At 45.0% G+C, this 19519-nt stretch overlaps 1 protein-coding gene across 1 annotated transcript in view; it reads left to right on the top strand.

Annotated features, from left to right (window-relative positions):
* HOOK1 (hook microtubule tethering protein 1) overlaps positions 1-19519 on the top strand; it is a 116786-nt gene that overhangs the window by 74331 nt on the left and 22936 nt on the right. Inside the window, exons 9-12 of the mRNA XM_073593855.1 lie at positions 1319-1476; positions 5055-5195; positions 15918-16119; positions 17862-17972. Coding sequence (XP_073449956.1) covers positions 1319-1476; positions 5055-5195; positions 15918-16119; positions 17862-17972 — 612 coding nt within the window. The remainder of the gene's footprint in view (positions 1-1318; positions 1477-5054; positions 5196-15917; positions 16120-17861; positions 17973-19519) is intronic.

Raw genomic sequence — 19519 nt, 5'->3', positions numbered from 1 at the left:
TGAGTTGCTGGAGAGGGGAGGTAGGAGACACAGGCTGCTGGAGAGGGGAGGTAGGGGACATGAGTTGCTGGAGAGGGGAGGTAGGAGACATGGGCTGCTGGAGAGGGGAGGTAGGAGACATGGGCTGCTGGAGAGGGGAGGTAGGAGACATGGGCTGCTGGAGAGGGGAGGTAGGGGACATAAGTTGCTGGAGAGGGGAGGTAGGAGACATGGGCTGCTGGAGAGGGGAGGTAGGAGACATGGGCTGCTGGAGAGGGGAGGTAGGAGACATGAGTTGCTGGAGAGGGGAGGTAGGAGACATGAGTTGCTGGAGAGGGGAGGTAGGAGACATGGGCTGCTGGAGAGGGGGGGTAGGGGACATGAGTTGCTGGAGAGTGGAGGTAGGGGACATGAGTTGCTGGAGAGGGGAGGTAGCAGACATAGGCTGCTGGAGAGGGGAGGTAGGAGACATGAGTTGCTGGAGAGGGGGAGTAGGGGACATGAGTTGCTAGAGAGGGGGAGTAGGGGACATGAGTTGCTGGAGAGGGAAGGTAGGAGATTTGAAATACACACATTAATGCAGCTCTTCATTTATTGATATCCCATTAAATGTATATATTTATAATACAAGGAGTGTAAGTACCAGAAAGTGACAAGGTGTCAGACTCTGGCAGTCTCTACAGCAGGGCTCATACTAGGTGAAGTAGAAGTAGCACAATGATGCAATCAGCTGCAGTTGTCATGTGCTAACAAGGTTCATGCTAATAGGAGAGAGCAGAGTGACATAAGCTCATTAATCTGCTGCTTCTCCTTTCACAGCCCAATCATAGACTGGGGACAGGACAAGACCTGCAAAGGGAACTTAACTGCAGCAGAAAAAATTCCAGTCTCCTTTCCTGCCACACAGGGCTTTGATGTGCGGCAGAGCTGTGTTATCTAGAACTGGATGGACAAAAATACAAATCTTTTGGCAGGTGCCTGCAGTTCATCTGTAACCCTGAACACCATATGGTGCATTCATGAAGAACAAGTTTTAATGAATGTAATTTTTTTATTGTTGCTAACAAGGAACGTGTTAACAGGAGTAGAGAGCAGCAGAGTGACGGAGAGATGAGTCCATCACTGTGCTGCTTCTCCTTTCAGTGTGCAGTCACAGGCTGGGGGTGGAAGTGGGTTTAATTATGCTGGCCGTCAGTCAACCCAGATGTCTTAGGACATCTAGTGGCTATTTTGATAATTTTGAGCTCCTGAATTCACTTTTTACTTGACAATTACAATATAAAAGTTTGCTACATGTACATTACAGTACAAATAATTCATCAATTGTCTCATTTAATAGGTGGCTGCCTTGCAAGAGGAGAGAAACAGTTTATTGGCTGAAAACGAGGTGCAGAATGAAAGGATAAACCAATTAGACTCCTTCGAGGAACCTACCAATATGGCAGCTAAAAAATATTTACAGACCCAGCTGGAGCAGCTGCAGGAAGAAAATTACAGGTATGGGCAAAGTGTAAGGATGGGGTCCATATTCACCTGATCCTCCAAGCCACCAGAATGTCTTTGCACTGAGAACTTTAGATACCAGGAGTACTAAAACCCTGGTGCCCTGCCCAGTCTGTGCATGCAGTACTTTGAAAAGAACGTGATTAGTACCAATGCATTCTTCATATAATTAAAAGATGTTCTCTATAGGGGCTGAAAATACGTACCTTCCTTCAAATAATTAAGTTCCAATGAAGGGTGGAGTATACAAGGACGTTTTAGACAATTGTGCTCTTCCAACCTTGTGGCCACACTTTGGTGAAGGCCCTTTTCTGTCCCATCATGACTGTGCCCCTGTGTACAAAGCCAGCTCCATAAAAACATGGTTTAATGAGTTTGGTGTGGGGGAACTTGAGTTTCCTCCACAGAAACCTGACCTCAACCTTACTGAACATTTTTATGGATGAATTGTAACATTAATTGTGAGTCAGATCTTCTCATCCAACATCAGTACCCGACCTCACAAATACTCTTTGTTGGCTGACTGGGTAGAAATTCCCACAAACAAATTCCAAAATCTTGTTGAAAACCTCAGAAGAGTGGAGGCTGTTATTGCTACAAAAGCAGCTCCATATTAATGGCCCTGGTTTTGGCATGAGAGTGTAAGGTTGGGGTCCATACTCACCTGAGCCTCCAGGCCACCGGAATGACTTTGCATTGAGAACTTTAGATACCAGGAGTACGGCAACCCTGGTGCCCTGCCCAGTCTGTGCATGCAGTACTTTGAAAAGAACGTGATTAGTACCAATGCATTCTTCATATAATTAAAAGATGTTCTCTATAGGGGCTGAAAATATGTACCTTCCTTCAAATAATTAAGTTCCAATGAAGGGTGGAGTATACAAGGACGTTTTAGACAATTGTGCTCTTCCAACCTTGTGGCCACACTTTGGTGAAGGCCCTTTTCTGTCCCATCATGACTGTGCCCCTATGTATAAAGACATGGTTTGATGAGTTTGGTATGGAGGAACTTGAGTTGACCTCAACCCTACTGAACGCCTTTGGGATGAATTGGCACACAGATGATGAGCCAGGTCTTCTCATCATCCAACAACAGTAACTCTGTCTTTATGGTGAAGAACTTTTTCTGTTCCAACATGACTGTCCCCCTGTGTACAAAGCCAGCTCCATAAAGTCATGGTTTAATGAGTTTGGTGTGGAGAAACTTCAGTTTCCTCCACAGAAACCTGACCTCAACCTTACTGAACATTTTTATGGATGAATTGTAACATTAATTGTGAGTCAGATCCTCTCATCCAACATCAGTACCCCACCTCACAAATACTCTTTGTTGGCTGACTGGGTAGAAATTCCCACAAACAAACTCCAAGATCTTGTTGAAAACCTTCTCAGAAGAGTGGAGGCTGTTATTGCTACAAAAGCAGCACCATATTAATGGCCCTGGTTTTAGCATGAGAGTGTAAGGTTGGGGTCCATACTCACCTGAGCCTCCAAGCCACCGGAATGACTTTGCATTTAGAACTTTAGATACCAGGAGTACAGCAACCCTGGTGCCCAACGTGAAAAAAGATGATTTTGCGCAATAACCTAGTGTATGAGGAAAAGTCCTCTATGCATAAATACAATCTAGCAATATAGACTAGGAATAAATAATAAAGTGCAATGGTAGCAAGTGAATAGTGTATCGCTGTACAGATATATAGTGAATGAATATCTAAAATGAACAATACCACGTCAAAAATTGGTGAAAATAAATATACTTCAAATAATCACATATAATCAATATCAAAAAGTGTCTGGTGCAAATGGTGCTAAAAAATGAGTGTGAATGGTGTCTTCTAATGGGTCTAATCACAATAGTTCAGCAGTAACAGCGCCAGTGAATAAATATATAGATGGATAAAATTGTATCACTAATCCAAATGATTAAATATTAGAAGTAGAAAGTCCATGACGGGTGAAGTGGACACATCTTGCAATTCACAGATATATAAAAACGGTGATCTGAATAAGTGACTAGATATTAATGATGTAATTCAGTGATGTTGCCCATAGAAAACTCCATATAATCTCTCCTGGATGTGGTCTCACAGAACTCTCACCTTAAAGCTGATAAATGATCGCATCAGTAAGTAAAAGATGTGTGGATGTTATCGCTGATGGATACTGTAAGCGAAGCCCGTCGTGGATCTCCCCTTTAAATTCCCCTGCTAGTGTCTCCTAAATTGCTCCAGTGTCGCCACAGCAACGGCAGGGGGAAAAAAGAGAAAGACAATCCTCCACTAGTGCAGTATGTTTAAAAGGCTACGGGATGTTTATTAAATGACTAAAGTGGACTCTTACAGTGTAACAAATAGATAAAAGCAGAATGGAAAAACAGTGACTGTATGGCGTTCTCAGCGCCCTCTCACTTTTCCTCCTGGTGTATGTCTAGCTCTGGCCACTCCCTACGCGTTACGTCACGTGTCTTCATCTAGGGAACCGGATTGGTTGTGCTATTCTGATTTAAATAAGGTGAGAACCGGAAATGTTAAAGCGGCCATCTTGGTTGTGGTCAATGTTATGTTTACATGGCGGCCATTTTGCCGTAGGCAAATAGATTATATGTACTGTCCATTTTGTTGTAGGTAAACAAGGATACTCTTGTATGTATGTATGTATGTATGTATATGGACGCGGCCATCTTTTTGGTGGAAAACCTCTGAATAAGCATAGAGGTATTTCCTAGATGCCTAAATAAGATAAAAAAACGATTAAAAAAACAGTAGTATAATGATAAATGGGATAATAGATGTGAAATGATATGGAGCATACTACTGTCTCGTGCAGTCCATGTTCATTCGATCCACTCTGCAGACGGTAGAAAAATAGGACTTTCCTCCGTCTGCAGAATCGGACCATAGCAGGGACGGATGATATCGGGTGTCAGCGGATGTTCATCCACTGACACCCGCTATCCCATAGTGATGCATGTATGTCCGTATTTCATCCGAAAACGGATGGATGAAATACGGACATACTGTCCGCACGTGTGAAAGGGACCTAACACTTCAGCTGTCAACAGGGGAGACCCACTGACAGCTCAAAGAACCGAGCCTGAAAGTATCAGTTTCAAGTATACGCGCATTTGCATGAGTACCGATACTTGTGCAAATACTCGGCACCGATACCAATACTAGTATCGGTGCAGCCCTAATTTTTTTCCTAAAAATTTGCATTTGATAAACGGCTGCACAAAGATCGTGTGACATAAAAAAAAATTGCAACAACAACCATTTTATTCTCCAGGGCCTCTGCTTAAAAAAAAAAATATCTGTAATGTTTGGGGGTTCTAAGTAATTTTCTAGCAGAAAAATGCAGATTTTTTACATTTATGTGAGAAACGTCAGAACTGGTTTTGAAGTGGTTTATGTTTGCATCTATTAAAGAAATTTAAAAGAAAGCGTACTGTGCGCTATGCATTGAGGAGGTGCCCCAGTACCGTATCGGATGCCTAATGGGATTTTTATGCCCTACTAGCACACATGAACACATCAATGCATATTAATCTTTCTGTGTATTTATACTTGCAGGCTGGAAGCGGCAAAGGATGATTATCGGGTTCACTGCGAGGAGCTGGAGAAACAGCTGATTGAGACGCAGAACCGCAGTGTGGAGTTGGCCAGCCTAGCTGAGGAGTCGAGGGCTTTAAAAGACGAAATGGATGTTCTCAGGTACAACCTGATGGGGGTTGGAAACGGGATGAAGTTCTGAATTCCAAAAACAAATTCATAGTGGTGTTCATAGCAATGGTGTGGTGTATGTAATGGTGTAGAATGGGGTACAGACCACAGTGATCTGGTGTATGTAATGTACAACACAACATACAGAATGCTGGGGTCCTCATATACAAAACAGAAAACAATGTGAAGCAGTTTTATTTAAAGAATGTAACATACAACACAATGTGCAGAGAGCAGTGTTTCATTGTGTGCAGTGATCCAGAGTGTGTAATATACAGCATAGTGTGTAGAGTGCAGGATCAGATGTATGTAACATACAGTGCTTTGAAAAAGTATTCATACCCCTTGACATTTTCCACATTTTGTCATGTTACAACCAAAAAACGTAAATGTATTTTATTGGGATTTTATGTGATCAACACAAAGTGGTACATAATTGTGAAGTGGAAGGAAAATGATAAATGGTTTTCAAAATTTTTTACAAATAAATATGTGAAAAGTGTGGGGGGCATTTGTATTCAGCCCCCTTTACTCTGATACCCCTAACTAAAATCTAGTGGAACCAATTGCCTTCAGAAGTCACCTAATTAGTAAGTAGACTCCACCGGTGTGTAATGTAATCTCAGTATAAATACAGCTGTTCTGTGAAGCTCTCAGAGGTTTGTTAGAGAACCTTAGTGAACAAACAGCATCATGAAGGCCAAGGAACACACCACACAGGTCAGGGATAAAGTTGTGGAGAAGTATAAAGCAGGGTTAGGTTATAAAAAAAATCTCCCAAGCTTTGAACATCTCACGGAGCTCTGTTCAATCCATCATCCGAAAATGGAAAGAGTATGGCACAACTGCAAACCTACCAAGACATGGCCGTCCACCTAAACTGACCGGCCGGGCAAGGAGAACATTCATCAGAGAAGAAGCCAAGAGGCCCATGGTAACTCTGGAGGAGCTGCAGAGCTCCACAGCTCAGGTGGGAGAATCTGTCCACAGGACAACTATTAGTCGTGTTCTCCACAAATCTGCCCTTTATGGAAGAGTGACAAGAAGAAAGACATTGTTGAAAGAAAGCCAAAAGAAGTCCTGTTTGCGAGAAGCCATGTGGAGGACACAGCAAACATGTGGAAGAAGGTGATCTGGTCAGATGAGACCAAAATTGAACTTTTTAGCCTAAAAGCAAAACGCTATGTGTGGAGGAAAACTAACACTACACATCACCCTGAACACACCATCCCCACCGTGAAACATGGTGGTGGCAGCATCGTGTTGTGGGGATGCTTTTCTTCAGCAGGGACAGGGAAGCTGGTCAGAGTTGATGGGAAGATGGATGGAGCCAAATACAGGACAATCTTAGAAGAAAACCTGTTGGAGTCTGCAAAAGACTTGAGACTGGGGAGGAGGTTCACCTTCCAGCTGGACAACGACCCTAAACATACAGCCAGAGCTACAATGGAATGGTTTACATCAAAGCATATTTATGTGTTAGAATGGCCCAGTCACAGTCCAGACCTAAATACAATTGAGAATCTGTGGCAAGACTTGAAAATTGCTGTTCACAGACGCTCTCCATCCAATCTGACAGAGCTTGAGATATTTTGCAAAGAAGAAGAATGGGCAAAAATGTCCCTCTCTAGATGTGCAAAGCTGGTAGAGACATCCCCAAAAAGACTTGCAGCTGTAATTTCAGAGAAAGGTGATTCTACAAAGTACTGACTCCGGGGGGCGCCATACAAATGTACCCCACACTTTTCACATATTTAGTTGTAAAACATTTTGAAAACCATTTATCATTTTACTTCCACTTCACAATTATGTGCCACTTTGTGTTGGTCTATCACATAAAATCCCAATAAAATACATTTACATTTTTGGTTGTAACATGACAAAATGTGGAAAATTTCAAGGGGTATGAATACTTTTTCAAGGCACCGTACAGCCTAGTGCCAGGGGTAGGCATCCTTTTGAGCAGAGTGTGCCGAAAATTTTTGACAAGAAATTGAGAGTGCCGGTTATATAAAAAAAAAAAAAGAGTAAACTTTACATTCTCAATCACGATAAGAAAGAACTACTTGAATAACAGTACAAAATGAACATTGAGCTTTCAAAGATCAATGGTAACTAATGGCCCGTACACACGATCCGTATATCGTACGAAAACTGTCCTCTGAGGAAGAATCGTACGATTTTTGGATCGTGTGTACACTACTTTCGACAGCCGATCACGACAGTTCATCCGATATTATTTGATCGGACATGCAGGAAAATTTTCCTCGTAAGATTCCAGATCCTACAATTTTTCATTTAGTCAGTATAGTTGTCCGAAAATACAATACAAATACATTACAACACATGACATCACTGCCGATTATTTTTTTTCTGTCATACGAGAATTTTCGTGACTTTATTTAACTATTCAATTTCTACTTGCGACTATTAAGCGAAAAAGGTCGTACGATCTGTCATACAATATTCGGATCGTGTGTACGGGGCATTACTCTTGTTCCAAAAGAGATGTGCTGTGAGGTAAGTACGGGAAGGTTGAAATTAATGTGCCAGCTGAAGACTTCTGTGAAATCACATCTCAGATCACCCCAATTCCTGCACCTTCACCCCTCAGATCACCCCAATTCCTGCACCTTCACACCGCAGATCAGCCCCAATTCCTGCACCTTCACCCCTCAGATCACCCCAATTCCTGCACCTTCACCCCTCAGATCACCCCAATTCCTGCACCTTCACCCCTCAGATCACCCCAATTCCTGCACCTTCACCCCTCAGATCAGCCCCAATTCCTGCACCTTCACCCCTCAGATCAGCCCCAATTCCTGCACCTTCACCCCTCAGATCAGCCCAAATTCCTGCACCTTCACCCCTCAGATCAGCCCCAATTCCTGCACCTTCACCCCTCAGATCAGCCCCAATTCCTGCACCTTCACCCCTCAGATCAGCCCAAATTCCTGCACCTTCACCCCTCAGATCAGCCTCAATTCCTGCACCTTCACCCCTCAGATCAGCCCAATTCCTGCACCTTCACCCCTCAGATCACCTCAATTCCTGCATCTTCACCCCTCAGATCAGCCCAAATTCCTGCACCTTCACCCCTCAGATCAGCCCCAATTCCTGCACCTTCACCCCTCAGATCAGCCCAAATTCCTGCACCTTCACCCCTCAGATCAGCCTCAATTCCTGCACCTTCACCCCTCAGATCAGCCCAATTCCTGCACCTTCACCCCTCAGATCACCTCAATTCCTGCATCTTCACCCCTCAGATCAGCCCAAATTCCTGCACCTTCACCCCTCAGATCAGCCCCAATTCCTGCACCTTCACCCCTCAGATCAGCCCAAATTCCTGCACCTTCACCCCTCAGATCAGCCCAAATTCCTGCACCTTCACCCCTCAGATCACCCCAATTCCTGCACCTTCACCCCTCAGATCAGCCCCAATTCCTGCACCTTTACCCCTCAGATCACCCCAATTCCTGCACCTTTACCCCTCAGATCAGCCCCAATTCCTGCACCTTTACCCCTCAGATCAGCCCCAATTCCTGCACCTTTACCCCTCAGATCACCCCAATTCCTGCACCTTCACCCCTCAGATCAGCCATAATTCCTGCACCTTCACCCCTCAGATCAGCCCCAATTCCTGCACCTTCACCCCTCAGATCAGCCCCAATTCCTGCACCTTCACCCCTCAGATCACCTCAATTCCTGCATCTTCACCCCTCAGATCAGCCCAAATTCCTGCACCTTCACCCCTCAGATCAGCCCCAATTCCTGCACCTTTACCCCTCAGATCACCCCAATTCCTGCACCTTTACCCCTCAGATCAGCCCCAATTCCTGCACCTTTACCCCTCAGATCAGCCCCAATTCCTGCACCTTTACCCCTCAGATCACCCCAATTCCTGCACCTTCACCCCTCAGATCAGCCATAATTCCTGCACCTTCACCCCTCAGATCAGCCATAATTCCTGCACCTTCACCCCTCAGATCAGCCCCAATTCCTGCACCTTCACCCCTCAGATCAGCCCCAATTCCTGCACCTTCACCCCTCAGATCAGCCCCAATTCCTGCACCTTCACCCCTCAGATCAGCCCCAATTCCTGCACCTTCACCCCTCAGATCAGCCCCAATTCCTGCACCTTCACCCCTCAGATCAGCCCCAATTCCTGCACCTTCACCCCTCAGATCAGCCCCAATTCCTGCACCTTCACCCCTCAGATCAGCCCCAATTCCTGCACCTTCACCCCTCAGATCAGCCCCAATTCCTGCACCTTCACCCCTCAGATCACCCCAATTCCTGCACCTTCACCCCTCAGATCACCCCAATTCCTGCACCTTCACCCCTCAGATCACCCCAATTCCTGCACCTTCACTCCTCAGATCAGCCCCAATTCCTGCACCTTCACCCCTCAGATCAGCCCCAATTCCTGCACCTTTACCCCTCAGATCACCCCAATTCCTGCACCTTTACCCCTCAGATCAGCCCCAATTCCTGCACCTTTACCCCTCAGATCAGCCCCAATTCCTGCACCTTCACAACTCCTGTACCTTCTCATCTCAGATCAGCCCACCTGTGTGAATGTAGCCTTAAAACAGGGGTTTGGAGCTACTGATTTACAGTAGAACAGGGTTTGGAAATGAGTACTTTGGAACCAGAATTTCTAAAGCAGTAGTTACCAAACCCTTTTATAAAGTTGTAGGTTGCTTTAAAAGTTTTAATGTAGTAGTTAGAAAGCCCGTTACTACGTTTCTGCTCCTGGGGAGGACCGGTATAGAGCATGGAAAAAGGCCCTGCGTGACCTATCCACCACTAGGATGGCCCAGACAGACAAGGCTTTGTTATACTCCGCTCAACGCGTGTTCGAGCATGGTGGTAAAAATGGGAAGCTTCTTGCGTGGCTGGCTAAGGGAAACATACCTTCAACCCCTATAGGCTCCATTAGAGACAATACTGACCAGATCCTTACTGCCCCTGCTAATATTAATAACCGTTTCCGAGAATACTTTCAGGAGGTTTATTCCTCTAGAGATGCTGCATCGGACTCATCCATGTCCTCTTTTTTTGACTCCCTGACTATCCCTGTGTTGTCTGAGGAAGCAAGGGAGGGGCTGGAGGCTGACATCACACTTGAGGAGATACAGGTTGCCATGGGACATCTCAACGGAGGGAAGGCCCCAGGTGCAGATGGGTTACCATCTGAATTTTACTCCAATTTTTCTGAACTACTGGCCCCTAAGTTGACTTCACTGCTTTCTAAATTTGCAAATATGCTAGCCCTACCTGACTCAATGAATGAGGCGGTTATTGTACTGGTTCCTAAACCAGGAAAAGACCCTCTTGATTGTGCATCGTACAGGCCCATCTCGTTGCTAAATGTTGATGCCAAGATCTTTGCTAAGGTCTTGGCCACCCGACTATCCCATGTAATAGAAGACCTAGTGGGTATAGACCAGACGGGATTTATGCCAGGCAAGGGCACAGATATTAATATTAGGCGCCTGTTCCTTAACTTAGCAACATCGCATGACAACACGGGGTCCAGGGTTATTGCCTCTTTAGATGCCGAGAAGGCTTTCGACTCTGTTGAGTGGAAGTTTTTATGGGAAACCTTGCGTAGATTCGGATTTGGTCCTAAATTTATTCACGGAGTACGATTGCTGTACCGATCCCCCCGGGCACGGGTTCGCACCAACAATTGGGTCTCAGACTCCTTTTGATCTGTTTCGCGGTACGAGGCAGGGATGCCCGCTCTCCCCCAGCCTGTTCGCCCTAGCGCTGGAGCCTCTGGCAATTGCCATTAGGAGTGCTCCGGACGTTCTGGGCCTGCGGGTGGGTATGATGGAAGAGCGCCTCTCCCTCTATGCAGACGACGCATTATTGTACCTTAATGATGCTGGACCCTCTCTTCAGGCTGCCCTGCGTATTTTTGACAGTTTTGGTGGACTCTCGGGAGTTAAGATAAATTGGACCAAGTCAGTCCTATTTTTTATAGACGATGAGGTTAACTCTGGACCCCTCTCCTCCCCACTACAAAGGGTTGGGGAATTTAAATATCTTGGAGTTGTGGTCACTAGGAATCTCTCTGATTTTATAGTAAAAAACCTGTCCCCTGTCCTGAACACCCTACGTTCAAAATGTGCTGCCTGGGAGAGTCTTCCTCTGAATCTTCTGGGTCGCATTAGTCTCCTTAAAATGATGATACTGCCCAAATTTAACTATCTGTTTAGGAATTGCCCGGTCTGGGTCCCAGCCTCGTTTTTTAGGGAGATTGACCGTATAGTGGGTTCCTCTATTTGGTCGGGGAGACACCCTAGGTTGGCACGTACTACGTTATGCTTACCTGCAGATTTGGGCGGACTTGCCCTCCCTGATTTCCAGTTATATTTCTGGGCAGCCATGTTGGTGACGGTACACTGGTGGTTCCAGGGTTCTAGATCCAATGTGGCAACCTGTCTCGAGGCGAATATTCTGGGTTCCCTGACGGACCTTCGGAGTTTTCCCTATAGAGGACCCAAGGCATACTGTGAGATCCCTGGGCCTACTAGAGCAACTTGGAGAGTATGGGAAGCGGCTAGGCGCAGATACTTGAGGCCTGGCCAATTGTCTCCAGCTCATCCCCTATGGGGGAACCCACGACTTAAACACTTCCGTATGATACCGGACCCACAGGTGTGGGCTAGATATGGTGTAACCTTGTTGGAGCACGTAATGTCTGGGGGTCAACTGCTCTCCCTGCAGGAGCTTACAGCTAAATTTGGACTGCCCCGATGGATGGGGTTCCGGTACCTACAGCTGAGACATGCGGCCAGGGCTCAATTCCCGCAAACTCCCCTGTTACAGACGGACCCCATCGAAGATCTCCTATCCCCTGGAGACTTGTCTAAACCCCTATCCTCAATATATAATGCGTTGCTGGGAAGAGATTCCCCTAAGATTAATGATTTATGGGAAAGATGGCGGGCTGATATCCCGTCACTGGATAGGGAGGGATGGGAGGATTGTCTAGAGTATGGCCCGAAATTAGTGATAGCATCCAAGGACAAATTGATTCAAGTTAAATTTATACACAGGGTCTACTATACCCCGCAGAGACTCCATCGTATATTTCCCGAGAGAGACCCCATGTGTCCTAAATGCAAAGTCCATATAGGCACATTTATACATATGTTCTGGGAGTGCCCAGTTGTTGCACTATTTTGGACTAAGATTGTAGGTGAGATCAACTCCAGATTGCAGACCTCTATTCCGCTCTTGCCGGCCATGGCGTTGTTGGGGATACATGATGATGAGCAGAGGCCATATCATCTTAAATTACTGATTTCCTTCCTTCTTTTCTATGCCAAAAAAGAAATACTTATGAAATGGATAGATTCTTCCCCTCCATCCTTTTCAGCCTGGGAGGCACAGATTGAGGCAGTAATCCCCATGTATAAAATGACATATATAAACCGTGGCTGTCCGTGGAAATTTGAAAAAGTTTGGGCTCCGTGGATGGCCTCGTAGAGAAACATTCAGTTCACTACGTTTGTTTATCCCAATAGGGAAGGGTTTTGGTGGGTGGAGGGTGGACGGTACTTGTTGAGAATGGTACTATTAACCTTATGTATTGTTTGTGGGTTTGCAAATTAATTTCCCTATCCTCAAATATGTAATCTACGTATGTAATGTATTCTACTCTGTTGAATGGTATTCTGTAACTCTGATTACCTATTACAATAATAAAGCACCACTGTTTTTGTTAAAAAAAGAAAGCCCGTTACAAAATAGTACTCACAAAGCCAGTTATACTTACTGCTCTAGAAGTGGCTTTGTATATATTGCTTTGCACCTGGCTTTGTAAGTACTGCTTTGTAACTGGCTTTGTAAGTACTGCAAAGCCAGTTACAAAGCAGTATATACAAAGCCAGTTACAAAGCAGTACTTACAAAGCCACTTCTAGAGCAGTAAGTATAACTGGCTTTGCAAGTACTGCTTTGTGGTACTTACATAGTTACATAGTAGGTGAGGTTGAAAAAAAGACACAAGTCCATCAAGTCCAACCTATGTGTGTGATTATATGTCAGTATTACATTGTATATCCCTGTATGTTGCGGTAGTTCAGGTGCCTATATAATAGTTTCTTGAAACTATCGATGCCCCCCGCTGAGACCACCGCCTGTGGAAGGGAATTCCACATTCTTGCCGCTCTTACAGTAAAGAACCCTCTACGTAGTTTAAAGTTAAACCTCTTTTCTTCTAATTTTAATACATTAGAAAGAAATGTAATAAATGTAGAAAGCCTGTAATAAAGTAATAGTTACAAAAAGTCAGTTATATGCAAAGCTAATAACTTCATCCGCAGCCTCAACTTTTCTGGCCATAAGGGTCTCCCTCACAGATGGCAGGTGCGGGGCTGCGGAGGGAGAGGAGTGTTCGCAGGTAGTAGATGTACTTGTTCACTGATTAGAGAGGGCTGGCCATAAGATGCCTCGGGATGAGAATACTGCTGCCACGGAGGAGGAGTGCAGAATTACCAAAACAATAGGAGAGCTGCCCAGCCCTGGACTATGGAGTGTAGAGCTGCTTCACTGCACAGAAGGAGGAGTGCAGAACCGTCATGTGCGGGAAGAGAGGTGGCTATGAACCAGCTGCTCGGCTCTCTATGTATGCAGCCGCTGGCCGGCTTTCATGTGTGGGAGATGAGTCTGCCGGAATTGCTCTCGCGTGCCATCCCAAGTTCGGGCACGTGCCACCTCTGGAACCCATGCCAAGGGTTGCCAACCCCTGGCCTAGTGTATAGAGTGCAGGAACAAATGTATGTAATGTTCAGTTGTGCATACAGGCAGGGATGGTGCAAGGATTTTTGACACCATAGGCTCTGCTTCCTCTAGCGCTGGCTCCAGTGCTTCGCTGCACCTCTAATTACACTACTGGTCAGACTGAGTTAGTTACATGCAGCCTGCAGAGCATGCAGGCGTGGAGGGAAACCAGCGGGCAGGCGCCCCTAGGCAGCTGCCTAATTTGCCTAGTGGTAGCACCGGCCCTGCATACAGAGTGCCAACTCCCTTATAGCAGAGTGGCAGCAGCTATCTTGAGCTTGTCCTCATTTTCTGTCTGAATGACGCCAATCATCAATAATCACCCTCTCCTCCTGACCTGTGCGGTTTCTCACAGCTATTAGCTTTCTCTGCCTTAAACCATTTTTGCTCTTCGCCATATGTGAGTGTAATCTATAGGGCTGGCTTCAGTCACTGCAATGTTCTTCCTGAGCATTATATGAAAGAACACATCCCCGGCATCCCTTTAGATTTGCATCCCTGTTGCCCACTGGGTGCTGCAGATTTTTGCTGTGCAATCTGCTTTTCAGTTGCTTGATTATACGCTTTTAGAGTGTAATCAAGCAACCGACCTTCAGATATCGCAGCTAAAGTCTGCAGCACCAAGTGGCTAGCAAGGATGGACTTCTAACAGGATGCCAGGGATGTGTTCTTTCATATAACACTTGAGGTGCTGTGATAAATACAGGAGCCTGCCAGCCCCTCCCACCAAACTCTATCATAAAAAACACAAAGTAAAGACCAGCAGAACGACCCAGGAAAGACGTCGCTGAGTCTCCAGAAGGGATTTTTCTTAATAACACAATTTTTTGATTGCAAATTTTTGACTTCCTGTTAATTGGGGGGGGGGTTAGGCAAGGGAAGGTATTATGGTGTACATATACCGTATATACTCGAGTATAAGTCGACCCGAATATAAGCCGAGGCACCTTATTTTACCACAAAAAACTGGGAAAACTTATTGACTCGAGTATAAGCCTAGGATGGGAAATACGCAGCTACTGTAAGTGGAAAAGAGGGTCAACAATGCCCTTTGCAGCCTCACTGTGCCCATTTGCAGCCATAGTTCCCCCGAACTTCAAACTCGGTAGTTAAGGGTTCCTAGATGCCCCCTAACTGCAGCCAAAATTTGGGGTCTCTGGACCCAAAGGGTCCCGAAATGACATTGCTGCAGATGGACACAGTTGACCGACTTTGGGGCCCCATATCTCTGGGCCACTTTGTGCTAGGAACCCCACATTTGGTGTGCAAACCCAGTGGAACTAGCACTACAACATATCCAAAGCTGGGGCTCCTAGCACCAAGTGGCCCGACATACGGGGCCCCAAATTTGGTTGAGAAAATGTCAAGCACTTCTGCAGCAGAGAATGACATTTTCCGAACCGAATTTGGGGCCCCGTATCTTGGGGCCACTTGGTTCTAGGATCCCCAGCTTTGGATATATTGTAGTGCTAAATCGACTGGGTTTGCACACCAAATTTGGGGTTCCTAGCACTAAGTGGCCCCGAGATACAGGGCCCCAAAATCGGTTCAGAAAATGTCAAGCACTTCTGCAGCATAGAATGACATTTTCTTAACCGAATTTGGGGCCCCGTATCTCGGGGCCACTTGGTGTTAAGAACCCCAGCTTTGGATATTTTGCTAGTTCCACTGGGTTTGCACACCAAATTTGGGGTTCCTAGCACTAAGTGGCCCCGAGATACGGGGCCCCAAATTCAGTTCGGGAAATGTCTTTTTTTTTGCTGCAGAAAAGTGCTTGACTTGAGTATAAGTTGAGGGGGGCACTTTCAGCACAAAAAAATGTGCTGAAAAACTCGACTTATACTCGAGTATATACAGTATTTCAGCTAAAGTAATGAATAATAATAGTTTTTTGTTTTGTTTTGTTTTTTTTTAGAGCGACGGCAGATAAGGCCACCAAGCTGGAATCCGCTGTAGAAACGTACCGCAAGAAACTAGAAGATCTCAACGATTTACGTAAACAAGTGAAATCCCTGGAGGACACAAATTTAATGTACATGCACAATACGGTGAGCCTGGAGGAGGATCTGAAGAAGGCCAACGCTGCTCGTAATCAGCTGGAGACCTACAAGCGGCAGGTAGGAGAATCTCTGAATGGTGACCTGAGACACAAAGGCTGTCCACACATGTTGGGATTTTAGTTCATATCAACTGCTTTGTGTCTCTACAAAAAAACACGGTCTGTTCGCATTGCCACCGCCGAGGTGCTTTGCAGTGTGGGAAATTTAACTCGGTATCAGTGGCGCTGCGTCCATAAGAACGCTTCTTCTTCTTCGTTTGTTCGTAAGGGCACACGGGCGCCACCCCCTCTCTCCAGCCACCCCCCCCCCATAACCAATGGATAGATTCGTGCATAGAGAGGATGAAGTGGAGCCCGCACTTTTCTTTTACAAAAGGCTTTATTGCCTTTAGAACATACAGAGCAGAGCCGGTAAGATGACAATTACAAAACATTCAGCATGTGAGGCACGTATGGGAATTGCAAACATAACATTTGTCGTAGTTTCGTACAACAAAGAGAATAAGTGAATCAGTAACTTCGCAATGTCACAGGAAACATTGCCTAAGGTTTGCCTAAAAATACCAGGCCAAAGAAAATTCATTTCCTCGGTGGGAACACATAAAAAGCAAAAAAAAAAACCCCAAAACTGTAAACTCGTTATTGTCATAACCAGGCCGTGTTCTAAGGGCCTAATTGGTTTACACACTTATTTAAAAGGAAATAAAGAGCTAAAAGAAAAGCAAAAGAGCTGAAAACATACAAAGTATTCTGTAATAAAGTATTCTGTACAAAAGAAAGATCCAGGAAAAGGTAGCATAAAAAGATAGAGGTCTCAGGGAACAGTGGATTAGGGTCATCAGATTGACATGAGGTGGTTATCGAAGAACGATGGCTGAGCATGGGAAATCCAAGGCTGCATGACACTTCATGAGTGTCAAGTAAAATGGCTATTAATTTTTCGTTGGCCATAATATCAGTAATTCGCCTAAAAACTGAGAATTGGGGTTTTCCAGGCCCCTCGCTATGGTAAGTTTAGTTGCTGCTGCAAAGAGATGCAACGTTAGTTGCCGGTCCGGTCGGAGCAACCCCTCAATAGATTTACAAAGAAGATCTTCATACGGGTTTCTTTTGATATCTGAATGAAAGAATGTGCTGAGAAGCACAAAAACCTGAACCCAAAGTCTGCACACCTCAGGACCACCATATGTGTGCCATCATCCCCGGTTGGGAGCAACCACGGAAGCAGGTTGATAGGTAAGATGGAACAAAGCGAGCTGGCATATAGTACCATCTGTACAGAATTTCATATGTATTTTCTAAAATGAAAACATTCTAGGAGCTCATGGATATTGCCAAGGTCTTAAGCTGCCAATTCGCTGGATTTGGAGCTTGCACTTTTAAAAGCCATGTTGGAAGTTCTATTTCCTATATGTATCCATAGACAGGTTCCCTTTAGAGCAATCTTTCTCAACCTTTTCAACACAAAGGAACCCTTGAAATAACTTTCCGGTCTTGGGCAACCCCTGCTAAAAATGACTATATCTTCAACTCATGATACATTAGTGTGATGGTCATTGGGAAGAATGCTCCTTACACTTGTGGTCATTGGGAGGAATTCCCCCTTATAGATAGCTAAAAAGATCAATGGTGTCAGTGGGAACTTATTTGAGAGGCAGAAATTGTCATTGCTCAAGGAACCCCTAGCATCCCCTGGAGGAACCCTGGTTGAGAAACCTTGCTTTAGAGTCTAAATACTGTAAGTGTGTCAAATCGTCCCAGAGCTCCTCAACCGTTCTGACATTCCATGTCTCTGCACAGGTCCAGGATCTCCACACCAAACTTTCCATGGAATCTAAGAGAGCGGACACCTTGGCATTCGAACTGACCAAACTGCGCGAGAAGCAGGACGCACTGGTGAAGGAGAAAGAGGTAACACCAAACAGCGTAGTATAATAGCACACTGTAACCAAAGCCATAATTTGGTCCTGAGAGGTTACACTTCATAGTGACTATTTTTTCTTCTTCTGTCTTGCTAATAACTCAAACCCACCTGGTATGCCCTCTCCCACCTCCTGTGCTGCACTATGGGTCTATTACTGCCTTACGTGGACATTATATGGTGAATGGCACCCCACTGCATTGTACAATAGAGACCAATGCACAGCGCACTAAACCAAATTAGATAAATAAAAGGGGATTTTGCAAGCCACAATGGTATATTGCCTCAAATGTAGAAATCACCTAGCTGCCTGCGCAGAACACGTTTCATATGCTGTACAATACAATATATAGAAAAGATACGCTGCGCTAAGGTGAAAACATCAATCTGGAGATTATTAATGCATATGAGGTATACTGAAAATACAGCATAAGCGGCTTATCCAGCCACAGCAAGGCACAAAGGATATACTGTATATAAAAACCAGTGATTTTAAAGTGCAATGTGTAAATAATATACTAAATGTATACCATTAGAATGAAAGTAGCGATTACTGAACTACTGCCTGTATATATAATGGATGAAAAAAATCATTTATATAGCCTGAAATTTTATCATGTAAACAAATATATCACAGTGATAAGTGCAAAATACAACCAAGTGCCACACAATGAGTGTGATTATCAAATCCAAGATGTGGTACGTGATTATTAAAGTCCAATTTATGAAAGAAATGCACATAAAGTCCATAAAAACAGTTCATAAAAAATCCAACGTGCATGCATTAATCTTAGTGCTTAGTGCTCAGAATTCCATGCTCAAGTGCCATCCAGTGACCCCCCCCCCCGGGGACAGCCGCTCACCTCAGAGCGTGCGACTCAGCTGTGAGACTGAGTCTAAACACTCTTATGAGCCATCCCACGGCTCAGTGATGGAATCCAGATACACAGTATTCAGCAGCAACTCCACAGTTAGGAATAAAAGAAAAGAAAAACTGGATAGTGTGATATCGTTTTTAAATATTTATTAGAATAAAAGCTCCCCACATTAGGGTACTCACATTTGCAAGGTGCGTGAGTGCACCAATCTGATAAGTCTACAAAGTATGCCTCAAAGTTTGCCTGTCAGGAGGGATAAGCTGTGCATCTCATCTCAGTGGAGTGAAAGGCTCCGTGCTCCATCCTGGCCCCTCCCCTACGCGTGTTCGACACAGGGTCACGTGTCTTCATCAGGGGGAACTTTGGAGTTGCTGCTGAATACTGTGTATCTGGATTCCATCACTGAGCCATGGGATGGCTCATAAGCGTGTTTAGACTCAGTCTCACAGCTGAGGCGCACGTTCTGAGGTGAGCGGCTGTCCCTGGGGGGTCACTGGATGGCACTTGAGCATGGAAATCTGAGCACTAAGCACTAAGATTAATGCACGCACGTTGGATTTTTTATGAACTGTTTTTATGGACTTTTATGTGCATTTCTTTCATAAATTGGACTTTAATAATCACGTGCCACATCTTGGATTTGATATTCACACTCATTG

This window comes from Aquarana catesbeiana, linkage group LG07 (genome assembly GCF_042186555.1).
Source record: "Aquarana catesbeiana isolate 2022-GZ linkage group LG07, ASM4218655v1, whole genome shotgun sequence".
NCBI lineage: Eukaryota > Metazoa > Chordata > Amphibia > Anura > Ranidae > Aquarana > Aquarana catesbeiana.
Note: the sequence above shows the minus strand (reverse complement) of the source record. Positions and strands in the feature narration are given on the sequence as shown.